The sequence below is a fragment of the Panthera leo genome, chromosome F3, assembly GCF_018350215.1.
Source record: "Panthera leo isolate Ple1 chromosome F3, P.leo_Ple1_pat1.1, whole genome shotgun sequence".
Lineage (NCBI taxonomy): Eukaryota > Metazoa > Chordata > Mammalia > Carnivora > Felidae > Panthera > Panthera leo.
The window spans coordinates 42,882,903-42,908,683 of NC_056696.1; the positions used below are offsets into that span (position 1 = coordinate 42,882,903).

Here is a 25,781-nt window from a genome sequence, read left to right on the forward strand (position 1 = left end):
CGTTTGGACAGGGTAGAAGCAGAGTCCAGCTAGGAGACTACTGCAAGATATAGGGATGGCTTGGTTCACGGCGCTGGGGGTAGAAACGGTGAGAAATGGTGACTTTTTCTGGGTATCTGTTGAAGGAAGAGCTGACCGATTTGCTGGTAGATTAGACGGTAACTGGGCTGTGAGGGGAAGGGAGGAGTCAGGATGACTCCGAGGTATTTGGGCTGAGCAGCTGGAGGACTGCGTTGCCATAGACTGAGACAAGAGCAGGCTGCAGGAGAGACAGGTGTGGCAGGGGAGAGTGGGGAGACGCAGGTTCGGTTCCAAGCACGTTACGCTGGAGATGCCTGGGAGATACCCAGGTAGAGATGCCAAGGAGGTGACTGGCCATACAAGGTGAGAGTCTGTCTCGGGAGTAGAGATACACATGTGGTGTTGCCCAGTGATTGGATGGTGGGAAAGCCACAAGGCTGGTTGAGGTCACAAAGGAAGTGAGTGGGGGGAGGGAGGAGGCGGGAGATCAGGGGCCGAGAACCGGGCACTCCGACTCTGAAAGGTCAAGTTAGTGAGAAGGAATCCGCAAAGGAAACTGGAAAACACGAGGCTAGGGAGGTAGGACGACAAGAGGGAGCGGTGTCCTGAAGGGAAAAGCCTTGAGCGCAGTCACGTCCCTCGGAAGGAGAAGGAATGTGCGGATGCTGCTAGTGTTCTAGAAGGGCTGAGGTTCGGGTGGGTTCTGTCTGAGCAGGAAGCGACTTGCACTCCTGCGCGAAAGGGTGGGGAGACAGCCCGGGTTATTTTTAAGTTGGTCTGACAACGGGCCTGGGGAAGATGATCGTTTGGCTAATGAGCCCTTGCCCGCCGGTGAGAAGTTCGCCTGAAATGTGCCCCCCTCAGCTCCATCTCCAAGGCGCCGCTCTGGCTTCTCCTGGGAAGGACGCCAGCCCAAGATGGCTGGCTGATTTCTCCTGCCAGGGCCGCGTCGTGGCGAGGAGCACTGGCACTGGCAGCTCCCCAGAGAGGGGAGGGGAGGAACGAAAGCGTCAGGCCTCCGCTCCGGGCAAGGAGAGGTGGGCTGGGTGGAGCCGGGAGGACCGGCCCCGTAGTCAACCTGCTGAGGTTTCCTCTCCGGGTCCCTTCTGGAATCCACGGTTCAGGCAATGCTCTTGTCGCGCCCACTTTAAATGTCTGGCCGGGGGCTTTTCTAGAAAATGGCAGCTGGTGCTGACTTGGGCATTTCCTGGAACTAACACAGCACTTTGGCTCAGTTTAGCTCAATAAATGCATAAGGCACCATTATGCTCCTATCTCTATGTGAAAATGGCTCCAGCCTTCAGCCAACCGGTTTCTCCCCCTCCGGGCTCTGCCACCCCCCACTGTGCTGGTCTACACTCATCAGAGACTTTGGCCCCTGGCTTAACACCTTCCTCCGCCATGCCTTGGCTCCCTCTCATTCGGGGTGATTTCAATACTAATAATGTGAGTGAACTGACCAATGTCCTAACCCCACAATACCTTACTATTCTCACCTCCGGGAACACTCACCTCCACGCCGTTAAATGATTCATACCCAAGACCAGGCCTTAACCTTTCCGACCACCCAGATTCCCTCCAACTTGGAAAACATGAACCCCAACATCCCACTTTCTGATCACAGTTTGGGTCCTCCTAACACCCTCGTTCCTCTTTTCTCCCTTCCCGCCTGTTCCTGGCTTTCCTACGGGACCTCTGGGCTTCTCAGATTTCCTCCAAATCTATCAGTGAAAGCCTCACGTCACTTCCTGCGCCATTCAGCCCAAACTCACGGCCTCTCACAACATCCCCCACTAGCCAAAACCCTTATCCATTTGTCCTCAGCCGTATACACACTGCAAAACTACCCCCCCGGATCAATCTGTCCACCTTTTCTGCTCCCGTGCCCAGAAAAGCTACAATATCCCCACACTCCCTCCTTCCACTTCAGGTTGCTTAAAGAAGTGATGTCTGCGCTCAGAGTGCCTGATTCTTTGCCTCCCAGTTACACACAGTCTGGTATCTGTCCCCACAGCTCCTTGAAAACGGCTGAAACTATTCTGGCAAAGGTAAGCACTTACTTCCAGGTCGCTAAGTCCAACAGGTGCTTCTTGGCCCTGCCTCCTCCCTGCCCTGGGTACCCCTGTCTGCTTCTCTACTCTGTGCCCCAGCCATCCCGAACCCCCTACAATGGCCTGTACCTTTGTGCCCTAGCCTCCTCGGCCTGGAGAACCCTTCTCTGCCTTTTCAGTCTCCTTCAAGGTGCAGCCCAGGGAGGAACCGTCTACACTTGCCTGACGTCCTGTGCTTATCACTATTTTAGTACTCGTCCCTGTACAGGAATGGACTTTCCTGTCACCCCACAAGACTGGAACTCCTTGGGAGCAGGGACTGCCTTTTTGGGGCGTGCATTTATTTATTTTGAAAGAGACAGACAGAGAGAGTGTATGCACTGTATGTATGCAGAGAGAGGGAGAGAGAAAATCTCAAGCAGGCTCCGCGCTGTCAGCACAGAGCCCAAGTCAGGGCTCAGTCCCACAAACCGTGAGATCATGATCTGAGCTGAAATCAAGAGTCGGATGCTTAGCCCACTGAGCCACCCAGGTGCCCTTTTTTTTTTTTAAAGTTTTTATTTTAATCACCCTGTGTTCATCAAGACAAGTGCACTCCTTAATCCCCATCACCTGTTTCACTTATCCCCCCCCTCCATCTCCCCTCTGGTAACCATCAGTTTGTTCTCTATAGCTCTCGATAGTCTGTTTCTTGGTTTATCTCTCTTTTATTTTCAGGGACTGTATTTTAAATCTGCTTTTTTGTCTTCATTTTTCCCAGTAGCGTTTGGCCACTCCCACCTTCAGGAAGCTCTTTTTTTCTCTAGGCCTGCATGACACCCCATTCTCCTGGGTTACCTCCCACTTCAATGGCTATTCCTTCTTAATATCTTGGGTAACTGCTTCTCCTCTGCTTAACATCAGAATGTTGAGAGAATCCAAACTTCACCCTCGACCTGGATCTCCCCCTGGGCCATCTCCCCCATTGTGTTAAATTCCATCTACGGGCTGCTGGCTTCCAGATTTTTATCTGAATCTGACCTCTCCCTTGGGCTTCCGATGCATATATCCCATTGCCTAATCACTCACAGGGATGTTCAATAAATATCTCAAACTTAATGTGGTCAAAACAGGACTCCTGATTTCCAGCTCCAGATCTGTTCTCCCCAAGTACTCTTTATCTCAGTATGTGGCACACTCAGTAATCACCGCACTGCTTGGACCAAAAGCCTAGGACTAGGGTGACCACTTGTCCTGGTTTGCCCGGGGCCGGTCCTCGTTTTAGCCCTGAAAACCCTGTCCCAGGAAACTCCTCAGTCTCAAGCGAGCCGGGACGTTTGGTCATCTCACTTGGGAATCACCCAAGATCTCCTTCTTTTCTTTGCATTCTACATCCAGTCAAGTGGATCTCCATCCAGATATACCCTCTTTCCACCTCCACTGCCACCTCGTCCAAGCCTCCATCATGTCCCACACAGACCATCCCAATAGCCTCTCCGTCTGGTGTCCCTCCTCCCTTGCTTGGCCCGCTGCGTTTTTCACGCAATAGCCAGAGGATCTTTACAAAGAGAAAAACACACCACTAAGGGCTTGAATACCTACTAGTTCAAGCACTCCAACTACACTTCGAACAAACCCAAATTTCCTTCCTGTAGGTTCTGCATGATCTGGCCCTCGCCTCTCATCCACTGGCATTTCCTAGTTCACTCCCTTCTTCCCATTCCTCCCTTCCCCCCATCACCTTATGACTCACTCCTTCCTACCATTCAGGTATGAGGCCAAAGTTACCCTCATGACTGTATCCAGAGTCATTCCCCAAGTTTCTCCCTATCAGATCTCTCTCTCTTCCATTATCTTCAAGGCATAGCTCACCACCTGACGTTACCCTGTTCATTTTTTTGCTTGTGTATCAACTCTCCCATCTAAGATGTAAGCTTGAGAGCAGAGCCCTTGCCCGCGTTGTTCACATCCCTGTTCTCAGCACTTGGCTCAGCACACAGCAAGTGCTCAGTAAATCTTTGCTAAATAAATGAATATTCAGCTGAGTACAGGGTCTCTCACTGTGGTCATAAAAGATACTGAATGAACAAATTAATGCGAGTCAAGCAAGCTCTAGGCTAAGCTCTGGGCCCACCCTCATAACTAAGCTATGGTGCTTTAGGAGTTTATGACTTACTAAGAGAAAGATATGTGAATCAAATTTTAAACTAAATAGTCATAACAATTATGAATATGCTGGGGAGTAAGAAATGTCATAACTGGGTGCCCGGGTGCCTCAGTTGGTTAAGCGTCCAACTTCGGCTCAGGTCACCATCTTGCAGTTCGTGCGTTCGAGCCCCATGTCGGGCTCTGTGCTGGCAGCTCGGAGCCTGGAACCTGCTTCCGATTCTGTGTCTCCCCTTCTCTCTCTGCCCCTTCCCTGCTCACACTCTCTCTTTCTCTCAAAAATAAACATTTAAAAAAACTGTCAGAACCTTTTCCTTTTTTTTTAAGTTTATTTATTTACTTCTGGGGGAGGGGCAGAGAGAGAGGGAGCGATAGAATCCCAAGCAGGCTCCACACTGTCAGCACAGAGCCCGATGTGGGGCTTGAACTCACGAACCAGTGAGATCATGACCTCAGCCGAAACCAAGAGTCGGACGCTCAGCCGACTAAGCCACCCAGGTGCGCCCCCCCCCCCTTTATTTATTTATTTTTATTTATTTTTTTAATGTTTATTTATTTTTGAGACAGAGAGAGACAGAGCATGAATGGGGGAGGGTCAGAGAGGGAGGGAGACACAGAATCCGAAGCAGGCTCCAGGCTCCGAGCCATCAGCACAGAGCCCGACGCAGGGCTCGAACTCATGGACCATGAGATCATGACTTGAGCCAAAGTCGGACGCTTAACCGACTGAGCCACCCAGGCGCCCCCCCCCCCCCTTTTATTTTTAACTAAGCTTTATGCTCCACGTGGGGCTTGAACACAATCCATCTACCAATGACCCATGAAGTAATCCAAAAGAACCAGTTTGGCCATGTCACTGCCTTTATGTAGCATGAAACAAACCAAATTTCTTAGCATGGCCTTCAAAATACTCTATCATTTAGAGTAACAACTTTATTCTCTGCTACATTTTCCATCCCACAGAACCCGTACCCAGCTTGCCTGACCTATTAGCCGTTCCCCAACATGTTTCTATATTCTTGCATTTTCACATTTTCTCTAAAGCTGTTTTTCCTGCTTGAAATAGCCTTTGCCTCCTTACCCATTAACTGCCCCCTTTCCCCAACATTTACCCAATTAAGAGTACTTATTTTTTCCAAGTCTAGCTCTATTTCCATCTCATCTATGAAGACTGCCTGAGACGAATGAGGCAGGGACTCGGGAAGCAGGCTGGGTTTACCTGCCCATTTTTTGCCATTCTTCCTTGTTGTGTCATCTTGGGTAGGTCATGATGCTTTGGGTCCTTCATCTGTAAATTGGGAGATAGATAAAATACATCACGTAATTTACAGCAGAAAGAAGGAAATGAATTACAAATCAGAAATTACTGGACCAGAGGGGCACCTGGGTGGCTCGGTCCGTTGAGCAACCGACTCCTGATTTCAGCTCAGGTCATGATCCCAGTGTCATGGGATTGAGCCCCATGTCGGGCTTTGTGCTGACAACACAGAGCCTGCTTGGATTCTCTGTCTTCCTCTCTCTCTCTGCCCTTCCCCTGCTCGTGCTCTCTCTCTCTTAAAAATAAATAAACATTTTAAAAAGTTTTAAAGTAATAATGGAAAGTATAGGTCTTTAAAATATATATATGTGACTTCGGGAAAGATTTTTGAGAAATGGCACAAAAAGCATGGACCGTGGAAGAAAAAATGGATAAATTGGACTTCTACAAAATTTTAAAATTTGCTCTTAAATGACATGATTAACAAAATGAGGGGTGCCTGGGTGGCTCAGTCAGTTAAGCATCCGACTTCAGCTCAGGCCATCATCTCGCAGTCCATGAGTTCAAGCCCCACATCAGGCTCTGTGCTGACAGCTCAGAGCCTGGAGCCTGTTTCAGATTCTGTGTCTCCCTCTCTCTCTGCCCCTGCCCCACTTGCACTCTGTCTCTGTCTCTGTCTCTCTCTCTCTGTCAAAAATAAATAAACGTGAAAAAAAATGAAAAGGCCAGCCATAGACTGGGAGAAAATATTGGTAAAACATATACATGGTAAGGGATTTATATCTAAGTCCCAAATACACACACACACACACACACACACACAATCTTGGTTAAAAACAGACCAAAGATCTGAACACATACTTCACCAAGGAAGATATTTGCTGTTTCAGATCGACTTATGAAAAGATGTGCCATAACATTAAACATCAAGAACATGCAAATTTATACCAGAATAAGATACCACTGCAAATCCACTAGAAGAGCTAAACTTAAAAAGACTTACAATATCCAGCAGGGGTAAGGACATGGGAACACTGGATCTCTCATACATTGCTGCCAAGTGGTACAGCCGCTTTGGAAAACTGGAAGTTGTTTCCTTATAAAATTAAACATGTACTTACCCTGTGCTCCGGCAGTCTCACTCCTAAACTTATCCAAAAGGAATGGAAATGTATGGCCACAGAAACACTTTTATACACATGTTCATAGCAGCTTTATTCATTTATGCAGCATTTATGCAGCTATTTATTCAATAGCCACAAATTGTAGACAAACCACCTGTCCCTCTACTAGTGATTGAATAAATAAATTGTGGTGTAATCGTACAAGTAATACTACTCAGCAACTGAAAGGGTGGACAACTGGTATACCCAAGAGCATAAATGAATTGCAAAAGTATTACACTCGATTAAACAAGTCAGACACAAAGGGTACATACTGTAAGATACGATTTTTGTGAAACTCTAGAAAAGGTAAAATAGTGATAAAAAGCAGGTCATTGGGGACGCCAGGTGGCTCAGTTGGTTGGGCATCCAACTCTTGATTTCAGCTCAGGTCGTGACCTCGTGGTTCATGGGTTCGAGCCCCGTGCCGGGCTCTGCACTGAAAGCGTGGAGCCTGCTGGGGAGTCTCTCTCTTCCCCCCCTCTCTGCCATTCCCATGTGCTCTCTCTCTCTCTCAAAATAAATAAACAAAGCAAGAAAAAAAGAAAACAAAGCAGATCACTGGCTGCCAAAAGCTGGAGGTTGGTTGAATACGAAATAGTATGTGGGAGGGGCACATCAGTCCAGCATGCAACTCCTGATCTGAGTCTTGAGTTCAAGCCCCACGTTGTGCGTGGACCTCACTTTAAAAAAAAAAAAAAAAAAAAAAGAGAGAGCATGGGGGAACTTTTTGGGGTAGTGGAAATGCTCTTTATCTACCTAACCAGGAAGTGCCTTTCATAACACCAAACCTCATGCTCTCACTTGAAAGAATCACCTGATTTAAAACTGTAGGTGTAAATTCACCACTAGTAATACTAGCTTCTCAAGAACACCGCAATTACTACAAATAAGCATAATGTGTACATGGAAGACAGACTTTCCACACATTTAATTGCTTTTCTGAAACACACGAGTCAATAAATTCCTGAACTGTGCGTGTTGGTGGGGGAGCCGGTCCACTGGGAGGCGGCGGCCATGGAAATTATCACTTGAGTTGACGGAAAGTATGTTGTGCCCCTGAGACATCCGGGTTACTGTGCTGCACCCCTGGAGGTAGACCGGGGCCAGCCCGTGGAGCCAATACCAACTTACCAAAGAGCGGTCCTGGATGTCCACCTGGCCTTGGCTACTAGCGGTACGAGGGAATCGGGCGACAGCAGCCCGAAACCCCAGCCCAGCGGTTCTTGAGGATCCTTTCCACCTTCCGAGCTGGTCTCGTGCACAGCTCTGTGATCAGACACAGTGATTCTCCACGCCTCGAGCAACGTGCCACCCTCTCTCCTGTCACTGAGGATGACTGCCCTGGTTCACCAGCACGCAATAGAAAGCAGAATGCTAAGCAAATAGTTGAGTGAGATGAAGCCCTGGACTGGAAAAACCCTAACCCGGAAGGTCGAGCCAAGATCCGACATCATCGGCCTCTTAGATTCCACCTCCAGTCTCCTAAATTAGCCTCTCTCTGTGGAGCTCAGGAAGAATCGATTCACTTGTTTGCGTTCAAATACAAACCTTGGTACTCCCACAGGGAACAGCCTCCACTTCCGGGCACTCACCACCAAAAGGTGGAGTCACAATGGGCAGGCCTGGACCGGGCAGGGCAGTTCTCCCGCTCGGTTACACACCGCGGGAATGGCCTCCAAGGGAGCAGTAGTACATGGTAACAGCAGGGAATCCACCAGGCACTCTGAGATGGTGAGGAGCGCCATCTAGTGGAATCAACGGAGCATCTCTAGAAACCCCCAGCCGCAAAGGAAGAGAACAGATACCCTGGCGCCGCAATACAGGCTGTTAATTCTGGAAAAGAAAAGGACTCGGCCGATTTGCTCACGTGTGAAAGTCAGCAGTTGACATGCACCGTATTAAGGACACTCGAATGAACTGATGTGGTATCCCCAGCCAGGTTGGCGTTTGCGATTCCATTCCACAAAGTTAAGAGCGGCCGGCGGCTTCCCTGGGAGGACCTTTCAGTTCCGTGATTCGACCTCATCTGTGATCGTGGCACATTTGTTTGTAATCAGACCCGGCTGCGTCGATGAGACCTCAGCGAACGCTCTACGAGAGGTGACTTTACCAAAGTGATTAACCTGGAGCACCTGGCTGGCTCGGCTGGAAGAGCGCGCGGCTCTTGATCTCGGGGTTGTGAGTTTGAGCCCCACGTTGGGTGTAGAGATTACTAAACACACACACACACACACACACACACACACACACACACACGCAAACAAAGGAAAGAAAAGAAAAAAGTGATTAACTCATTCAAGAGATTATAAATAAATAAGTAAATAAGTAAGTAAATAAATAAATAAATAAATAAAAGTGATTTACTCATTCAAATCTTTGTTGAATATCTATATGCTAGTCACAGTTCCAGGCTAGCGAGGGTGGCAAAAGACAAGAAACAAGTGAAAATGTTAACAAGATGAGGTCAGAATGAACATAGTTTTTTTTAAAAAGGTGAAGTGAGGAATGGGGCACCTGGGTGGCTCCGTCAGTTAAGCGCCCGACTTCGGCTCAGGTCATGATCTCACCGTTCGTGAGTTCGAGCCCCACGTCCGGCTCTGTGCTGACAGCTCGGAGCCTGGAGCCTGCTTCGGATTCTGTGTCTCCCTCTCTCTCTGTCCCTCTCCTGCTCAGGCTGTCTGTCTGTCTGTCTCTCTCTCTCTCTCTCAAAAATAAACAAACATTGAAAAAATAAATAAATAAAAAGGTGAAGTGAGGGAAAGGGCAGGTTGTGGATAAGGCAGTGAGGAGTCTCTTGGAGGTACTTTTGAGATGAAGGACTCATCTTCTCATGAGGAAACATTTTTAAAGACAACCATCCCAGAATATATATGCAGATGCGTTTTCAAAACTGTTTTGGGACTGACTCCTCTCTGGTTTTTGCCTTCTGAGCCAATGCATGAACTCCACCAAGAAAAGCATGCTGGGGCACCCGGGTTAAGCATCTGACTCTTGGTTTTGGATCAGCTCATGATCTTACGGTATCGTGGGTTCAGGCCTTGTGGAGGGCTCTGCACTGAGAGTGCTTGGGATTCTCTCTCTCCCTCTCACTCTTTACCCCTCCCCCACTCACGCTGTCTCTCTCTCTCTCTCTCAAAATAGATAAGTTTTTTTTAAAAAAAAATTTTTTTTAATGTTTTATTTTTATTTTTGAGACAGAGAGGGACACAGCATGAGCAGGGAAGGGGCAGAGAGAGAGGGAGACACAGAATGTGAAGCAGGCTCCAGGCTCTGAGCGGTCAGCACAGAGCCCGACGCGGGGCTCAAACTCACGAACTGTGAGATTGTGACCCGAGCCGAAGTCAGACGCTTAACCGACTGAGCCACCCAGGTGCCCCAAAATAGATAAGTTTTTAAAAATTAAAAAAAGAAAAGCATGCTTGGGGGCACCTGGCTATCTCAGTCGGTACAGCACGAGACTCTTCATCCCAAGGTTGTAAGTTCAAGCCTCATGTTGGGGGTAGATATTACTTAAAATCCTAGGGGCACCCGGGTGGCTCAGTCAGTTGAGCGTCTGACTCTCGATCTCGGCTCAGTCATGATCTCACAGTTCGTGAGTTTGAGCCCCCCATCGGGCTCTGCAACTGATAGCGTGGAGCCTGCTTGGAATTCTCTCTCTCTTCCTCTATCTCTGCCCCTCCCCTGCTCATGTTCCCGCTCTCTCAAAATAATAATCAACTTTTGAAAGTAAAATCTTTTAAAAAAGAAACAGAAAAAAAAAAACAGGTTTAACTCAAAATGGTATACTGCATGCAGATTTACTCCCACCTCTCTTTTCGACCCTGAACATCTTTGGGATATTTATGAAAATTAACCCAGTCTTTTTTTTTTCAATTATTTATTTTTGAGAAAGACGGAGAGAGGGGGGGCACAAGCAGGGGAGGGGCAGAGAGAGAGGGGGAGAGAGAGAATACCAAGCAGGTTCCACACTGCGCTAACCCTAACCCTAACCCTAACCCTAACCCTAACTCACAAACTGTAAGATCATGACCTGAGTCAAAATCAGGAGTCAGACACTTAACTGACTGAGCCACCCAGGTGCCCCATCTCAGTGTATTTATGTTTTTAATGTTTATTTATTTTGAAAGAGAGAGATTAAGCAGAGGAGGGGCAGAGAGAGAGGGAGAGAGAGTCCCAAGCAGGTTCCACACTGTCAGTGCAGAGCCCAGTGGGAGGCTCGAACCCACGAACCAGATCATGACCTGAGCCAAAATCTGAGAGTCCGACAATTCACTGACTGAACCCCCCCCCAGGCACCCCCAAAATTAATCCAGTCTTAAACCACATATATGGTAACCTATTATTTTGGTGGGAAAGTATGCAGCAAGCTCTGGAGAGAGTTAAGGCCCCTGTGAGCTCCTTTCTTCCCCTTGGGTAGACGGTGTCTTTAATGAACACACACCTCTGGCAAACCGTGCTGTTCTTTTGCTGCGGAGGTCCTCATCCTTGTCTTCTAGGGAAGGATCTGCAAGAACAATAGTGAACAGATGGAGGAAAGAGTAAAAGATTAAAAGAACAAAACTTGATAAATCACTCCCAAGTTCGTCCCTTGTAGTTCAGGTTTCTAGACCTTGTGTCCTCATCAGATCCCTGGGGTATCTTCCCGATGGGTCAAGCAACCCGCTTTCTATACACCTAGCTTCTTCTGTCTTCCCTGGTGAGATTACAGAGCCGGCCAACGGTAAAACAGGGATGCAACTCAAATTATTACATAGTAACACATACTCCTACCGACCCCCTGTATTCTCCATTCCATGTGTAAAATGGTTTCTTTAAATTCCCTGATGGCAAATTTGTCACTAAAACATATTAATTGGAAGCAATATAAGTCTTGCTTAGTGAATCCTCAAAGTGAGCTAGGTTAAAAGAGATTGATTTATCCTATTTATTACCCCTATTGCTCTAGATATTGATATCACGCTACCTTTGTATTTTAAAGTCATAACTGACCGACACAAACAGTCTCTCTGGAGCAAATCCAGGGAGCAAAAGACTAATGTTTTGTATTGACCACAAAGCATTCAATGAAGTCCATAAGGAAAAGATCCTAATTACCAATACAGAAAGATTCCAAAAAAACTAACATTCGTGTTATAATCAGTTAAATGAAGAAATATCAAAACCTCCTTATACATACAAAAGAAATGAAGTCTCTCAACTCAAAGGGTACCCTGGGCAGCATACTTATTTTTTAGAATGTACTAAGAATTCTTTTATATATCTCTATATTGGATACTTTTATAACGTGTGTTTTGTGAGAAAAAAAGACAAACAAGATATTTCCACTTTTTTTTTTTTTTTTTTTAAAGAGAGAGAACGGGAGGACGGAGGGAGAGAGAGGATCCCAAGCAGGCTCCATGCTCACTCAGTGCAGAGCCCAACACAGGGCTTGATCCCAAGACTCTGGGATCATGACCTGAGCCAAAATCAAGAGTTGGCAGCTCAACCGACTGAGCCCCCCAGAAACCCTCCATTTATTTTTAAAGGTACACAGAAGGGGGCGCCTGGCTGGCTCAGTCGGGAGAGCATGCGACACTTGATCTCAGGTTTGTGAGTTTGGGCCCCGTGTTGGGTGTAGAGATTAAAAATAAAATCTTTAGGGGCGCCTGGGTGGCTCGGTCGCTTAAGCGTCCAACTTTGGCTCAGGTCACGATCTCACGGTCCGTGAGTTCGAGCCCCGCGTCGGGCTCTGGGCTGACAGCTCAGAGCCCGGAGCCTGTTTCAGATTTTGTGTCTCCCTCTCTCTGACCCTCCCCCGTTCGTGCTCTGTCTCTCTCTGTCTCAAAAATAAATAAACGTTAAAAAAATGATAATAAAAATAAAATCTTTTAAAAAATAAAAGATAAAAATAAAAGGTACACAGAGAATCCAAAGAAGTCTCCAGATGAGACCACCAAATTCCTACATCTGTAACCAGCAAAATTTGAGGTCAGTAATTAAATATTTGCCTTAAACTTTCTATTAAAGTAGAAAAAAAATTTCTCCAAAAATTTCTCCAATTGTGAAAATTTCGCACAATTTCTCCATGATATCGGGAGTCATAGCGATAAATCTGGTTTGATGTGAATATGGCTATTTCCATAAAACTTCCGGGAAGAGAGAGCCAAAAATGCTTCAATTAATCCCAAGATGGTATAAAGTATAACCTGGGGCTATCAATTCAATTTGTACTAAATACTGATTGCTTGCAACTATTCTTTCCTCCCGGTTCAGAACTATATCTTTAATAAATTTTCTTCATCAGCTAGGAAGATCCAAATACCCAAATTAAGAATGCTATTATGCCTTAATCCATTAATAGGCTTGTTATAACCCAAATGCTGTCTTTTTTTCAGGGTAAGAAGTTTGATTTTTCTGATGCTGCCATCACATTTATGCAACATTGTAAATGGGAGAATGTCATGATTTACAGCATCATGGTTATCATTAATAATAATGCACAAACTAAAGAAACATTAAGATTTCCCTGCTACTTAACTGGCGCAGCCACTCTGGAAAACAATATGGGAGTTCCTCAAAAAGTTAAAAAACAGAACTGGGCGGGGGCATCTGGGTGGTTCAGTCGATGAAGTGTCTGAGTCTCGATTTCAGCTCAGATCATGATCTCACGATTCATGAGTCTGAGCCCCACATCGGGCTTTGCACTGACAGTGTGGAGGCTGCTTGGGATTCTCTCTTCCTCTCTCTCTGCCCGGGCCGCCCCCCCTCTCTCACAAAACATAACCTAATTTAAAAAATCAAAAAATAGAACTATCCTGGGGTGCCTGGGTAGCTCACTAGGTTGAGCATCCGACTTCAGCTCATGATCTTACAGTTCATGAGTTCAAGCCCCACGTGAGGCTCTGTGCTGACAGCTTGGAGCCTGGAGCCTGCTTATGATTCTGTGTCTCCCTCTCTCTCTCTGCCCCTCCCCCACTTGCTCTCTCTCAAAAATAAATATTAAATAAAATAGAACTACCCCACAACCCAGCAGTTGCACTACTATGTATTTATCCAGAGGATACAAACATGATGATTTGAAGGGGCACGTGCCCTGATGTTCATAGTGTTATCAACAATAGCCAAACTATGGAAAGAGCCCACATCTATTGGCTGATGAATGGATAAAGAGGTGGCATATATATATATATATATATATATATATATATATATATATGCACACACAATGGGATATTACTCAGTCATCAAAAGAAATGAAACCTGGCCATTTGCAATGATGTGGATGGAGTTAGTGTGTTATGCTAAGTGAAGTCAGTCAGAGAAAGACAAATACCATGATTTCACTCATATGTGGAATTTAAGAAATAAAACAGATGAACATAGGGGAAGGGAAGAAAATATATGACAAAAACAGAGACATAGGCAAACCATAAGACTCTTCAATATAGAGAACAAACTGAGGGTTGCTGGAGGGGAGATGGATGGGGGGATGGGCTAAATGGGTGAAGGGTATTAAGGAGGACACTTGTGGGGTGCCTGGGTGGCTCGGTGGGTTGAGCATCGGGCTTTGGCTCAGGTCACGATCCCACAGTTCGTGGGTTCGAGCCCCGCGATGGGCTCTGTGCTGACAGCTCAGAGCCTGGAGCCTGCATCGGATTCTGCGTCTGCCTCTCTCTCTGCCCCTCCCCTGCTCGCACTCTGTCTCTGGGTCTCAAAAATAAATAAATGTAAAAAAAAAAAAAAAAAAAAAAAAAAAAGACACTTGTGATGAGCACTGGCTGTATGTAAGTGATGAATCACTGGGTTCTACTCCTGAAACCAATACTATACTGTGTTAACTAACTTGAATTTAAATTTAAAAAAAAAAAAAAAAATTTCCCTGTACCTAAGAGAAACACTATGCTAAGCCGAGCATGTGAATTTGACTGCTTCTGTGAAATACCCCATTTTACTGTTTTCTTTGCAGAAGTGGATGCCTGGGCCAATTTTGGAATCAAATCCCCAGTCTCTAAGAAGGGCATTTCATACTATAAGAACCAAATTCCCCTATTAAAACTTGGTTTGCAATCCTACTCATCCCCTTAAAATTCCTCCCCTTCAACAAGCTGAGGTGCAATTTACATGTCACATAACCTTTTTAAAGTACAGAAATTTGTCCAGCACCTCTAAGTTTATAGTGCTTTCACACAAGTACCTGATTTAATCCTGAAAATTCTGCTCAGTAAGTCCAAAGCTAATGTAAAATACTAGGAAACATACAATATCAACTTGAACCAAAATATCATGTAACATCTAATAATTGCAAATATATTTATTACAATTTACAGATTAGTTAAAGTTATATACACAAATATAATTTTAGCTATAAAATCCCAACAAACTGGTTACATTTAAATCACTGCATCTGTAGAAGCCAATTTAGAGTCTCCTCGTCCCCTAAATTCACCTTCCTTAAATTATAAAAAAATAAAATCTGACAGTTTTGATTTCAAGTTAAAGATGAAGAGGCGCTGTTATCACATTTCAAACACTCAGAAAAGGAAATTTTACCTGTCTGTACAAAGCCTTTCACATGCTACATTGATACTTAAAGCACCATTGCAAGACTTTAAACGTGCACAATGTTCAGTGACAGCTTCCAGGTTTGACTTTGTTCTAACAACTAGGATTGGGATGAAATGACAAGAATTTTTTTCTCCTTCAGCCCCACTTAAAAATAGCCCCTTCTGTCCTTTTCATCACTGTCTGATCGCTTCTTTGAAAGGAGGGTGGTAAGTGGGAGAACTCTTCCCCAAGCTTTTACTCATTTGGTAGTGAGGTCGGAATCCCCAGGGAACAAGGTGCCAAAATCCAATACGTGGCAAGCTATGCCATTATTTTCACATAAGCGAGAGGTGCAAGATTTCAGGCGGAGCCTGTGAAATAACCAGCAGGCTGCAGGCTGGTTTTAAAAGAACGCCTAGACGCTTTCCATAAGCTTCGTTCAAGGCAAATGGTGCCTTCTTTCCATCTGACGCAGCGGTGCTTGAAACCAGCCTGTTTCCACTGCGCTCCAGCAGGACTCTGCAAGTGCAGCCCCTACAATGGCCTCAAGTGGAGGCGCACAGCGCCCGGGGGGGAAGGGCTCTGCAAAAATGGGACCGGCTTTGATGATGGCGTACTCGCCGTGTATTCACCTGTGAGTATGTGTGTTATCACTGGAGGCAATGCTTAGAGCAGACTGGATGGAAGTAATGACCAGGTAGATTATAAACTGAGGTAGTAACTCTGCCAGCACTTCTGATGAAAAATTTGTTTCCACACTGAAACAAGTTGAAACTGGAGGTCACCTGTTCTACTCATGTGTTCCACCACCTGCGACAGGAGGCGCGTGGGGTAAAGAGGGACCAATAGGAGGAGATCAACATTACCTCGGCCTAACAGATGTGCACCATGTAGAGCTAACCGAGCAAACCAAGGACAATCAGTCACTGCAAAAACTTCAATTCAAAAGTGAACTTTGGGCTAAAAATATTAAGACTTTCGAGTTAAGTCTATAGTACCATCCTGGAAGTACAGGCCTTGTCTTACTTCTCTCAGTAACAGAACACGATAAACTTGGATATCGACTGAAGTCTGTGTTTTATGTTGCAAACTGGAAAATTCAGAACTGCCCATTTCCAAGTTTACAGTGTCCCCCTGACAGGTTTTAAAAGTGACGGTGCTGAGACGTGAGATTAATAACACTGGTTTTCTGTTGAGAGCATACACAACAGAACCAAATTGCTCTGAGAGGTCTCCTAGCTCCTTCCTAGGACAATTCTTGGCTTTTCGATTTAAAAAATCAATGCCTATGATGCAATCATTGCTTTCCAGAGTCTTTTACAACAATTTCTACCTGTTGCAACATGCAAAGAACCATTGAATTGGGCACGACAGTAACATGTACAGAACCCTCTCCGAGACGGTTTGCACAGAAGTTAAACGTGTTAGACATTACAATTTGGCAGAAAGATGCAATTTTCCCAAACACCAGAAGAGTCCTACACATGGAAGTTTTGTGGCGGTTCCTGAAAGTGTCTTAGGTAGAACTTCACCTAGAAACAATGACCCACCACACAACTTTCAACCAGAGTCATTTTTAGTAGAGGGAAAAAAAGTTGACACAAGATAATTTAAGCTGGTAGCATACACAAGATTATTTTCTCAGCTTTTAAGTTAGAAGGGCCACATCACTGAGATAAAAATAGAGAGAACATAAAAGCCTCTTAATTTTAGAATGTCAGGGAGGAAGAGCCCAGCGTTTTCAGACAGGTAAACATAATTTAAATTAGAATGGAAAATGGGTTTTGCACCCTATAAATATTGTTTCCCAAGAAAATAAGCTTTGGAAATGCAAAATTACACCTTAAACGGTCCCCTATTTCACCTTGGCAAGCACAGAACATTCAAAAACACATCCAACTGAGTCAAAAAAGGGAGGATTAGAAACCACATCATCTCATCCTTCATTACCAGGGCTCGGCTTCAAACCTGGACATTTCTGAGTGGGATTGGTTGCAAAAAAAAAAAAAAAAAAAAAAATTTAGGTCACTGGGTCCAAGTTGCATATCCTCTAAAAAAAAAGGACAGCTGCCAAATTTTGTTTTTAAAAGAAACCTCTCAAATAAGAGGTAGTGTATGCTCGAGTTAGAGGCTGTCAAACCATCTTAACATTGCTCGAAAGCAGTAAGTCCTTTGAAGCATGTTTCCTGGAGCCTATTGAACATTCTTTCTCTGTGCTCAACTGTCAAGCAATATCCAATAGCATCTTCTGTTTCTTGAATTCGTTTCTGGAACCTGCACCCATCCCGTGCAAATTCTTCCCATGGTCCTTTGCGGTCCTCATCACCACTTATATAATACTCAGTAACTTCTTCAAGGAAGGTTACCTATAAAGACAAAGACTATTTTTAATCGTGCTTTAGGATCTTACAATCATTGAGGTAATTAACCAAACCTTTATGCTACTAATTCTTTCGGAATATCAAACAACCCAGTACCTCAGAGGAATATGTGGTTTCAACTGTAACAGAAGTTTAAAAGACAAAGAAGAAAGCAGCAGTAGTTCTGACTGATTAGATGGCATCTCAATAAATAGTGAGCAAATGGCCATTTGCACCTACATGGATGGAACTGGAGGGTATTATGCTAAGCGAAATTAGTCAGAGAAAGACAAATATCATATGACTTCACTCACAGGAGGAATTTAACAGACAAAACAGATGAACATAAGGGAAGGGAAGCAAAAATCATATACAAACAGCGAGGGGGACGAAACAGAAGAGACTCTTAAAAATGGAGAACAAACCCAGGGTTACTGGAGGGGTGGTTGGAGGGGGGATGGGCTAAATGGGGAAGGGGCATTATGGAATCTACTCCTGAAATCATTGTTGCACTACATGCTCACTTGGATGTAAATTTAAAAATTAATCAATTAATTAAATTTTTTTTTTTAAAGTGAGCCAATGCCATCTTAATTTCCTTCACACATACACATACATTCCTGCCCCCGTCTGTCATCGTGTTGTTCTACCTCCCTCCTCTTGGCTTTGGTGTTAAGAAAATGAATCCAGATGGGGAACTGTAAGTCTCCTGATGTTATCCTTGTGTTTTTTTTTTTTTTTTTTTTTTCCAATCCTTAGGGAAGTACAGTTCTGTGACACTTTTCTTCCAAAATGACAAATGTTTCCCCCAGAACTTTTCAGAAATATTTGAAACAGTTATTCGTCAATGTCAGTCGATGCTTTTCTTACGGCACCAAAAGCTTTAACAAGACCTTCACTATTTCTATTCTTTTTCCTTTTAAATAAAATTTCACTTTTTCGGTGCTTTCCAACTTTTGCATCATGAACATGTAGTATTACTTTTGTAATCAGACTATTAAAAAGGTTACTTAGTCAACAAAATACAGCAAAATTAACATTTTAAGGCTATGTTGCTAAGAGACTTTGTGGTTGAGATAAAAACCCTTTTCATTCCTCCTTAATATGCTATCATTACATACACATGAAAATGTAAATATTATAGTATACATGATTTCACGTAATGAGTGACAGTCCCTTTTTAACCCCTACTTAATTTCTAATATAGAAGTTTCTTTCGGACGTAGCGAAGTACAAAAGTAAATACTTGCTCTAAAATATGTTCAATAGTTACATCAGCTAATCCCACCGTGGCCTACTCCTTTCTCCTTTCCTTCCCTTTACATCAGGCCAAGGAATGCCCTCGAGGACAATTAGCAAGCATGTAACATCTTACTAGATATTGCATTCTAGAGTTACTCACTCATGGTGTCACTAAATAATAACAACAACATGGATAGAGTGTTTACCATGTGCCAAGCTCCCTTCAGAGCACTTCACAATTTCTACCTCATTTAATCCTCATAGGACATGTACGATTATCACCTCCATTGTACAGAGAAGGAAAGAAAGGCAGGGAGGTTAATGGGCTTGTTTCAAATGACACAGCTTCCAGGAGGTGTAGCAAACAGACTGCAAACCGAGTGCGGCCCCACAATCTGCACTGTTAATGCCATGGCACAGGCGTTTCAAACTCCCATAGCTCAATGTTTCGTTTTAAGAATTAAGCACTATCAGGGGCGCCTGGGTGGCTCAGTCGGTTAAGGGTCCGACTTCAGCCCGGGTCGTGATCTCGCAGTGAGTTCGAGCCCCGCGTCGGGCTCTGTGCTGACAGCTCAGAGCCTGGAGCCTGCTTCGGATTCTGTGTCTCTCTCTCTTTCTGCCCCTCCCCTACTACTCATGCTCTGTCTCTCCCTGTCTCAGAAATAAATAAACATTAAAAAAAACTTAAAAAAAAAAAAAAATTAGGCACTCTCCACAATTCCCATATACCTGAAGAATGTCAAGTACTAAAAGGCTGCCCGAATAATTTTACTGTTTTAGACATAATCCTTTATAAATGTTGCTTCCACTTCATAGTCAGTAGTCTCCCAGCTACTTGACTCATCTCATTTTTACTCAATGAGTAAGCGAAAATGAGACATGAGACTGGCCTGAGGTCCCTGAACTGTACAGCTACCATTTAAAGGCAAGGGGATGAATTAGGAGTGTTATTTACTCATCTCATTTAAATCATGCAATAACTCATACAATAGATGCAATTATTACTCCCATCAGATAAATGAGTCAATCAAGGCCACGAGAGGTCAAGTTACTTTGCAGGTCTGGCTGTCTTCCCAAATCTCTTGGCCCTAACAGCTCAGCAGGAGGGAACACAAGTCTCCAGATACCAAATGTGCATTCCGCTGCCCCACTTTGCTTTTTAATCTAGTCACGAAATAGGTCATTTTGCCAGGGGCCCATTAAAAATATAGAGGAAAGATCTTTTATGACTACATTTACAGAAGAGTGAACGAATTTTTTAACATGACTTATTCTACTTCTACAGGCGAGACATACGTTATCACCATTTAGAGAAATTTTCTACCCAGGAAGAGTTTCAAAGGATCAATTCAGCTGGCTATTTGGAGCCAATAGATTATGGCACTGTCCGCTTCAAACTCTGATGCGGCAGAATCAGAGGGCAGCAATAATTTCCCCTTCTTTCTCTTTCCAAATAAGTGTACAGGAAACTAAAGAAACTTTCCCTCTACAATAAAAGACACCCTGTGTGCTTAGAGGGATTCCTCTCCAATTAATAACTTTAGCTGAACAAACAATAGAGGGAAAATACAAAGCAATTCAAAGGGCTTCCCAAAATAAGATCAACTTGACAATGTGTTAAAAGAATAAAATGAAGTTTTTGAGATTAGTTTAGGAAGCAACTACTCAAGTTAAGCCTAGTAAGTGACCATCATTGTTACAAATGATTATTAACCAGTAACTGGCCAATGAGAACTAATAACTAATTGCACTCTTAGGAAAAGGCAATACTATTTCCTGGTTTTTGGGTTTTTTACCGTCAAAGTCACGTACATCTCAAAAAGTCTTTCATATTGAAACTAGTATTTTCTTTCATGGCAAACAACCAGACAAATCTGGCCTGCTACTTGGTACCATCATCCCTCTGGGTCCTAATGGACAGTAACGAAGACACTGTTATCCCGTAAATAAAATATTAAGGTCTGCAAGTGACGTACCACATTTAAAAACTCTATGGCTACAACAGGACCTGACCAACCTCCCGAAAAATTTAAATTGTGTATACACACAAGGTTTGATTTTTCTGTTCCGTAAAAAAGAGTGGAAAGTTGAAGTTTGCATGCAAATAGCCCAGAGCTACAAACCCAAATGAAAAGGGCACTTTCCGGGGCGCCTGGGTGGCTCAGTCGGTTAAGCATCTTACTTCGGCTCAGGTCATGATCTCACACTCCGTGAGATCGAGCCCCACGTCGGGCTCTGTGCTGACAGCTCAGAGCCTCGAGCCTGCTTTGGATTCTGTGTCTCCCTCTCTCTGACCCTCCCTTGTTCATGCTCTTTCTCTGTCTCAAAAATAAATAACCATTAACAAAAAAAAAAAAAAAAAAAAAAAAAGGGCACTTTCCTGCTAACGTCTATACCCCAGTGTCCTCCATCTGGACAGGAACAACATTCTACAAGAGGGAAGAAGGGGGGGTGGAGGTGGGAGGGTGTCATTTCTTAATCCGAGTATATAAGCTTAGAGTCCTTCCGCGCAAAAAATATGCACGACTATGCCTCCAGAAAAGTCATCCTATTGTATTTAACCACATCAAAACAGTACAAATTAACAGGCACATTAGAAGAAAGACACAAACCTTTTTCCTCTTGATACGCGTGTGTCTTTGTCCAGAAAGAACCCCACCCTGTCCCAAGTCTGGACCTTCGGTTTCTCGGCTCCCTAACAGGTGCACCTCACAAGAAAGTAAGGTGTGATACTCCGAAATGGCCGCAGCGGGCTCAGATGGCCTCTCTGGGTCGCAACAGCCTTTCCAAATTTTCCCTGATGTTTGAAAAGGAGCCTTAAAATTTAAAAGGTTGTAGGGGTCATCGGAATTACAGAAAGAATTCCACAGTTTGAGATTCTCTGCTTCATCTGCACTAGATTCCCAGTCCTCTTCCTCCCCAGAATTCTGGTCAGGAGACTCGGGAAGGCTTCCGGTCTGGGGAGAATTCTCTAGATCAGACTTGTCAGACAAATCCTTCTCGGAGTCAGAAGGGGCTCCAGGAACAATTCTGGCAGCAGTCTGAATTGTTGCCGTAAAGTTTTGGGGATTATACGGATCTACGCTGTAGAAAGAGTTCCAAAGCTGAAGCCCTTCAGAGTCTTGTTCAAGGTCTGATTCTGAGAATGAGCTATCACTGTCAAAACCATCATCCTCAGCCTCCTCATCCCAACCCTCACCTTCGGAATCAGAACTTGTTTCCGGGTCACTGGATGCGCCTCCCAAAATGTAATCTATCAACCTGTTGCTACAGGCTGGTCTCGAGGATAAGGGAATGTCATCCTCTAGGTCTGAGGAGTCAACTACACTTGTTTGGTCCTCGCCAGGCTCTTTTTCCACCGGTACCTCACGAGACGGACAGCCTTCTGAAGGCCCCGGTTTCTCCACAGCAAGCGGGTCCTCTGTGGTCACCAACGCGACTTCCTCCTCGGTTCCCGGTTTCTGGGCGGTTCCGGGAACGGCTCCAGCAGAGGGAACACACTGTGTCGGACTGTCTCCGCCGGGTTGCGGATCCATCCGGGGCAAGCTGTGCTCCTCCTCCAGACTGTGGTAGCCATGATCTTGGTCTGGGCTGGGTAACGCTTGCCCCTTGCTGGCCTGCTGGAGGAATTCCAGCCGTTTCATGCGAAGATGGTGGATTTCGGGCAGGCCCTCTCTAGAAAGGGGCGGACATCCCCGCCATGAAGCGCAAGTGATCTCTGCCTTCAGTGGCTGGGGAGGGTCATGGGCCTCGGTCACACAGCTGCTCTCGGGGCTGAGGGTCTGGAAATCAACTAGCTCGCCACTTCCCACGCCGCTCTGATAGCCGAGCCCCACCCGGGGCAGGGAGTCCAGATAGGAGGGGTTCAACAAATAGGAGACCACGCTGAAACTGCTTAAACGCTTAACGTTTGGAGGCCCGGAGGGCAAAGAGCCAAGTTCCCGGTCCGAGCAAAGATGGCCTTGAAGGCCACTCGGCAACAGCTCCACTCCCCACAGCTGGTGCTCTAACAGAAAAGCGTGTGCCGCGGGGTCCAGGGCTCCGGCCTTGGCCTTGAGTTCCGATGTTAGATCTAAAGACGAGCACTGCCAGTGGATCCCCTCCTCCAGCCAATTGAGGGGGCTGGCACCAGAGTCGTCCGAGGGGTCGAGCCGCAGCGAACTCAAAGATTTCTGCGCGGGGGGCGCGGCTGGGTCCTCCCGAGCCTTCAGGGCCCTCAGGGCGCTGGACCCTCCAGCAAAATCTAGCCATCTGGTCGGAACCATCTCTCCGAAAAGCTGGCTCCAAACCAGCAGCTTCTGAAGCAGGCTGGGGAGGGGCGCGAAGAGCTGGGAAAGCAGCTTCACCCAGGAGCTGGTCCGAGGCTGGGGGGAAGCAGCAAGTCTGGGGTCCCCGGAGTGTTCCGGGGCAGGAGGCGAGGGCAACTTGGAGGTGCCGGGCTGCGGGCGCCGAGGGAAGAAGAAGGGCAGCCGGATCCGGGAGCCCGGCCGAGAGGCTGGCCGTGGCCGAGACCCGTCTGCTGCCGGCTCCATCTCCTTGCTCTTGGCAGTCTTCTCAGGGCTGAAGGTCGGACGGGATTCGGAGCGGCCTAAACAGTCTTGGCCGGAGTCGGGGCCCCAGGCCGATCCCCGGGCCAGCAGAAGAACCACAGCGGGAAGCGGCTTCCGCCGCGGGCGGCAGACCACAGTCCGGAACGGCAGGCGCAGGACGTAGCGGCCGAGACGACATTCATCCTGGCGGGAAGAAGGTGTCCTAGTCCGCCCGAGGCCTCTCCACCATAGATAGAGCCCTCCCGCGGCGACGGCAGCGACTGTCCAGAAGAGACGGACCGTTAAAAAGCCCCTAGGCAGCGCGACCCCGGAAGGGCTGGGCAAGAGGACGCGGGTGGAAGCGAAGCCCAAAATGGCCGCGGGGCCAGCGCGGAGCAGGACACCCCCAGGCGAGAGGACGAGACGAAGGAGGAGGGCTGGCTACGCCACCAGCCCCGCGTCGCCCAACGTCACTCGCACAGCCTCGGCGGGCGGGCCTTTCCCCACTCCGGCGTGCGGTCCCTGATTGGTCTCCGGCCGTTCCCTGTCGGCTTCCTTACTCTCGGCGGACCCAGCCCGCCCGCCGGAGGTTGCATCAGCCGGGCCTAGGCTGTACGCGTGCGCACTGGTTCCCCCGTGGTCTCCTAGGAGACCGCCCCGCCCCGGTGCCCCCCAGCCCCACCCAGTCCTTTGGGCGAAAGGGGACTTTGCCAGATAACCCGACAATTCCCGGAAGCCCTCTTAAGGTCCTAATACACACCCAAGTGTGTACCCTTACCTTAGGCTTGCATATATCGGGGTTCCTGTATTGAGTGCTAAGTAGATCGTCAGCATGAGATCTTAGTATGATAAGAATTGACAATACTGTGTAAATACACGTCTGGTGTTAAGACACTAATAATTTGGAGTGGATAATGAGTGCAAAATCGTAAGGGAAAAATGAATCATTCTTATGCATTCGTGCCCTTTCGGTTTTCGAGTTTCTGAATCACCACTTAGCTTTGCCTACGACCCAGCTTTCAGTATCTAATCCACATACATCTCCCCACGAAAATGTGAACTCTTGTTTCTTAGGTGGTGCCCTATTAGACTGTCCCCTTTCAGGAGAGGCAAACTGAAGTTGCAGAGGAGGAAAGAAACGTAGTCCTTGGAGGTGTTGACTCTCTTATATGCTTCCCAGGAGGCAACACATTCAAGTCCTATTTATGTCCTGAGCCGCCCAGAACCGCAGGATACAGCATGTAAAGGACACACGGACCGTTATCCTTTGAAAAAATTTTGTCTATTATAATTGCTATATTTAATTCTCCTTAGTTCATTTCTTTTTTCTGCTAAAAGTTTTTCAATGACACCTCTGAAATTAAAAAAAAAAAAATCTATTACAGACGGAGTGTGGCAATTTTAAGCACTTAGGGACTGCGGAAAGATCTTTCAGGAACCAGGAGGAAGCCAGCTGCTCTTCCTGCTTCAATGGGACTGTTCAAAGAACAGCCACTTCCTTCTAGGAATCTAAAAGGTCCTCAGTTTCTATGGTTTACCCCTTATTATCTTATCCATAGCTCTGGAAATAACTCATTTTTAATCCTAAGAACTTCAGAAAAAAATGTATTAATAATAGGAGGTTAATAATAGAAAAGAGATCTAAGCATGAAAATTAAATACTTGAAGCCTCAGTTTCTTGGTTGTCAAGTGAGACTAACAATTCCTCTTTCAACAGGTTGGTGAGAGAATGAAATTCCTAATACAGTGCCTGGCCTAGAGAGAGTAGGGGCATAACCATCAGCTAATACTTGTGATTTAGCAGCTAACAATGGTTTCCCATGGCCTACGCAATCAAGGCTCTGTACAGCCTGTCCTCCCACTATGCTTTGCCAGCCTTCTCTTCAGTAACTTCCGTTCATGCGTGTTAATACTCCAGAACTTTGGACTTGTGTCCTGCCTCTATGTGTGCTGTTTCTCAGCCAAGAAAGCCCTCTTCCTCCCCCTTATATAAGTACTCATGCTTCAAGGTCCAACTCAAACATCAACCCCTTCTTGAAATCTTTGTCGACCTTCCCGGTCAGAACAATATTATTATACACTACTTGAACACTTAACACGCTACACTACATACACCTATAAATGTTCTTTCCTGCTGGTTTCAGCTCCTTGAGGGCGATTTCCCAATACCTAGCCCAGTGGTTCGCAAAATATGATCTGGGCACCCACGGGGATCCCATTTTCAGACCCTTTCAGGGGGGCCCTCAAGGCCAAAATAATGTTCATAATAATATGCAGCTGTTATTTTCCTTTTTAACTCTCATTTTTTTCATGAGTGTACGTTGGACATGTATCTTCTAGAAAATACATGATAAGTGATCTGGCAACCCGTGGAATGCGAAAACAGATAGGAGATTCGAGTTATCTTCTATCAAGCCAGATATTAACAACATTTGGGGAAAAAAAAGTAAAACAATGTCCCTCTTCTTGCTACATTTTGTTTTGAA

At 45.8% G+C, this 25,781-nt stretch overlaps 1 protein-coding gene and 1 long non-coding RNA gene across 9 annotated transcripts; one reads left to right on the top strand and one right to left on the bottom strand.

Moving 5' to 3' along the window:
- Positions 1-493: 493 nt before the first annotated feature.
- LOC122211594 lies at positions 494-3,906 on the top strand. 2 transcript variants are annotated; one of them, XR_006198726.1, is made up of 3 exons: positions 494-600; positions 1,952-2,069; positions 2,833-3,906. It is a non-coding gene; the product is annotated as an uncharacterized LOC122211594 (long non-coding RNA). The 2 variants fall into 2 exon arrangements; XR_006198727.1 differs by having other exon boundaries at positions 2,879-3,906.
- A 1,067-nt stretch (positions 3,907-4,973) lies between these two features.
- PPP1R15B (protein phosphatase 1 regulatory subunit 15B) lies at positions 4,974-23,874 on the bottom strand. 7 transcript variants are annotated; one of them, XM_042924840.1, is made up of 4 exons: positions 21,966-23,874; positions 11,083-11,145; positions 7,773-7,982; positions 4,974-5,505 (listed from the first exon to the last, which is right to left on the bottom strand). In XM_042924840.1, the coding sequence occupies exons 1-3, from the start codon at positions 23,296-23,298 to the stop codon at positions 7,810-7,812; spliced, it is 1,569 nt and encodes a 522-aa protein (XP_042780774.1). In that variant the 5' UTR covers positions 23,299-23,874; the 3' UTR covers positions 4,974-5,505; positions 7,773-7,809. The 7 variants fall into 7 exon arrangements, with proteins under 7 accessions (XP_042780774.1, XP_042780776.1, XP_042780775.1 ...); XM_042924841.1 differs by lacking the exon at positions 4,974-5,505 and adding an exon at positions 5,756-5,770; XM_042924842.1 differs by lacking the exon at positions 7,773-7,982 and having other exon boundaries at positions 21,966-23,872.
- Positions 23,875-25,781: the final 1,907 nt, after the last annotated feature.

What these genes read in the sequence shown, in the direction of transcription:
- PPP1R15B (XM_042924838.1), bottom strand. Translation starts at nt 23,298, where the DNA reads ATGGAGCCGGCAGCAGACGGGTCTCGGCCACGGCCAGCCTCTCGGCCG. An exon ending in CGCGTATCAAGAGGAAAAAG is followed by an intron (nt 17,531 to 21,378) that starts GTTTGTGTCTTT and finishes TTGTCTTTATAG; the next exon opens with GTAACCTTCCTTGAAGAAGT.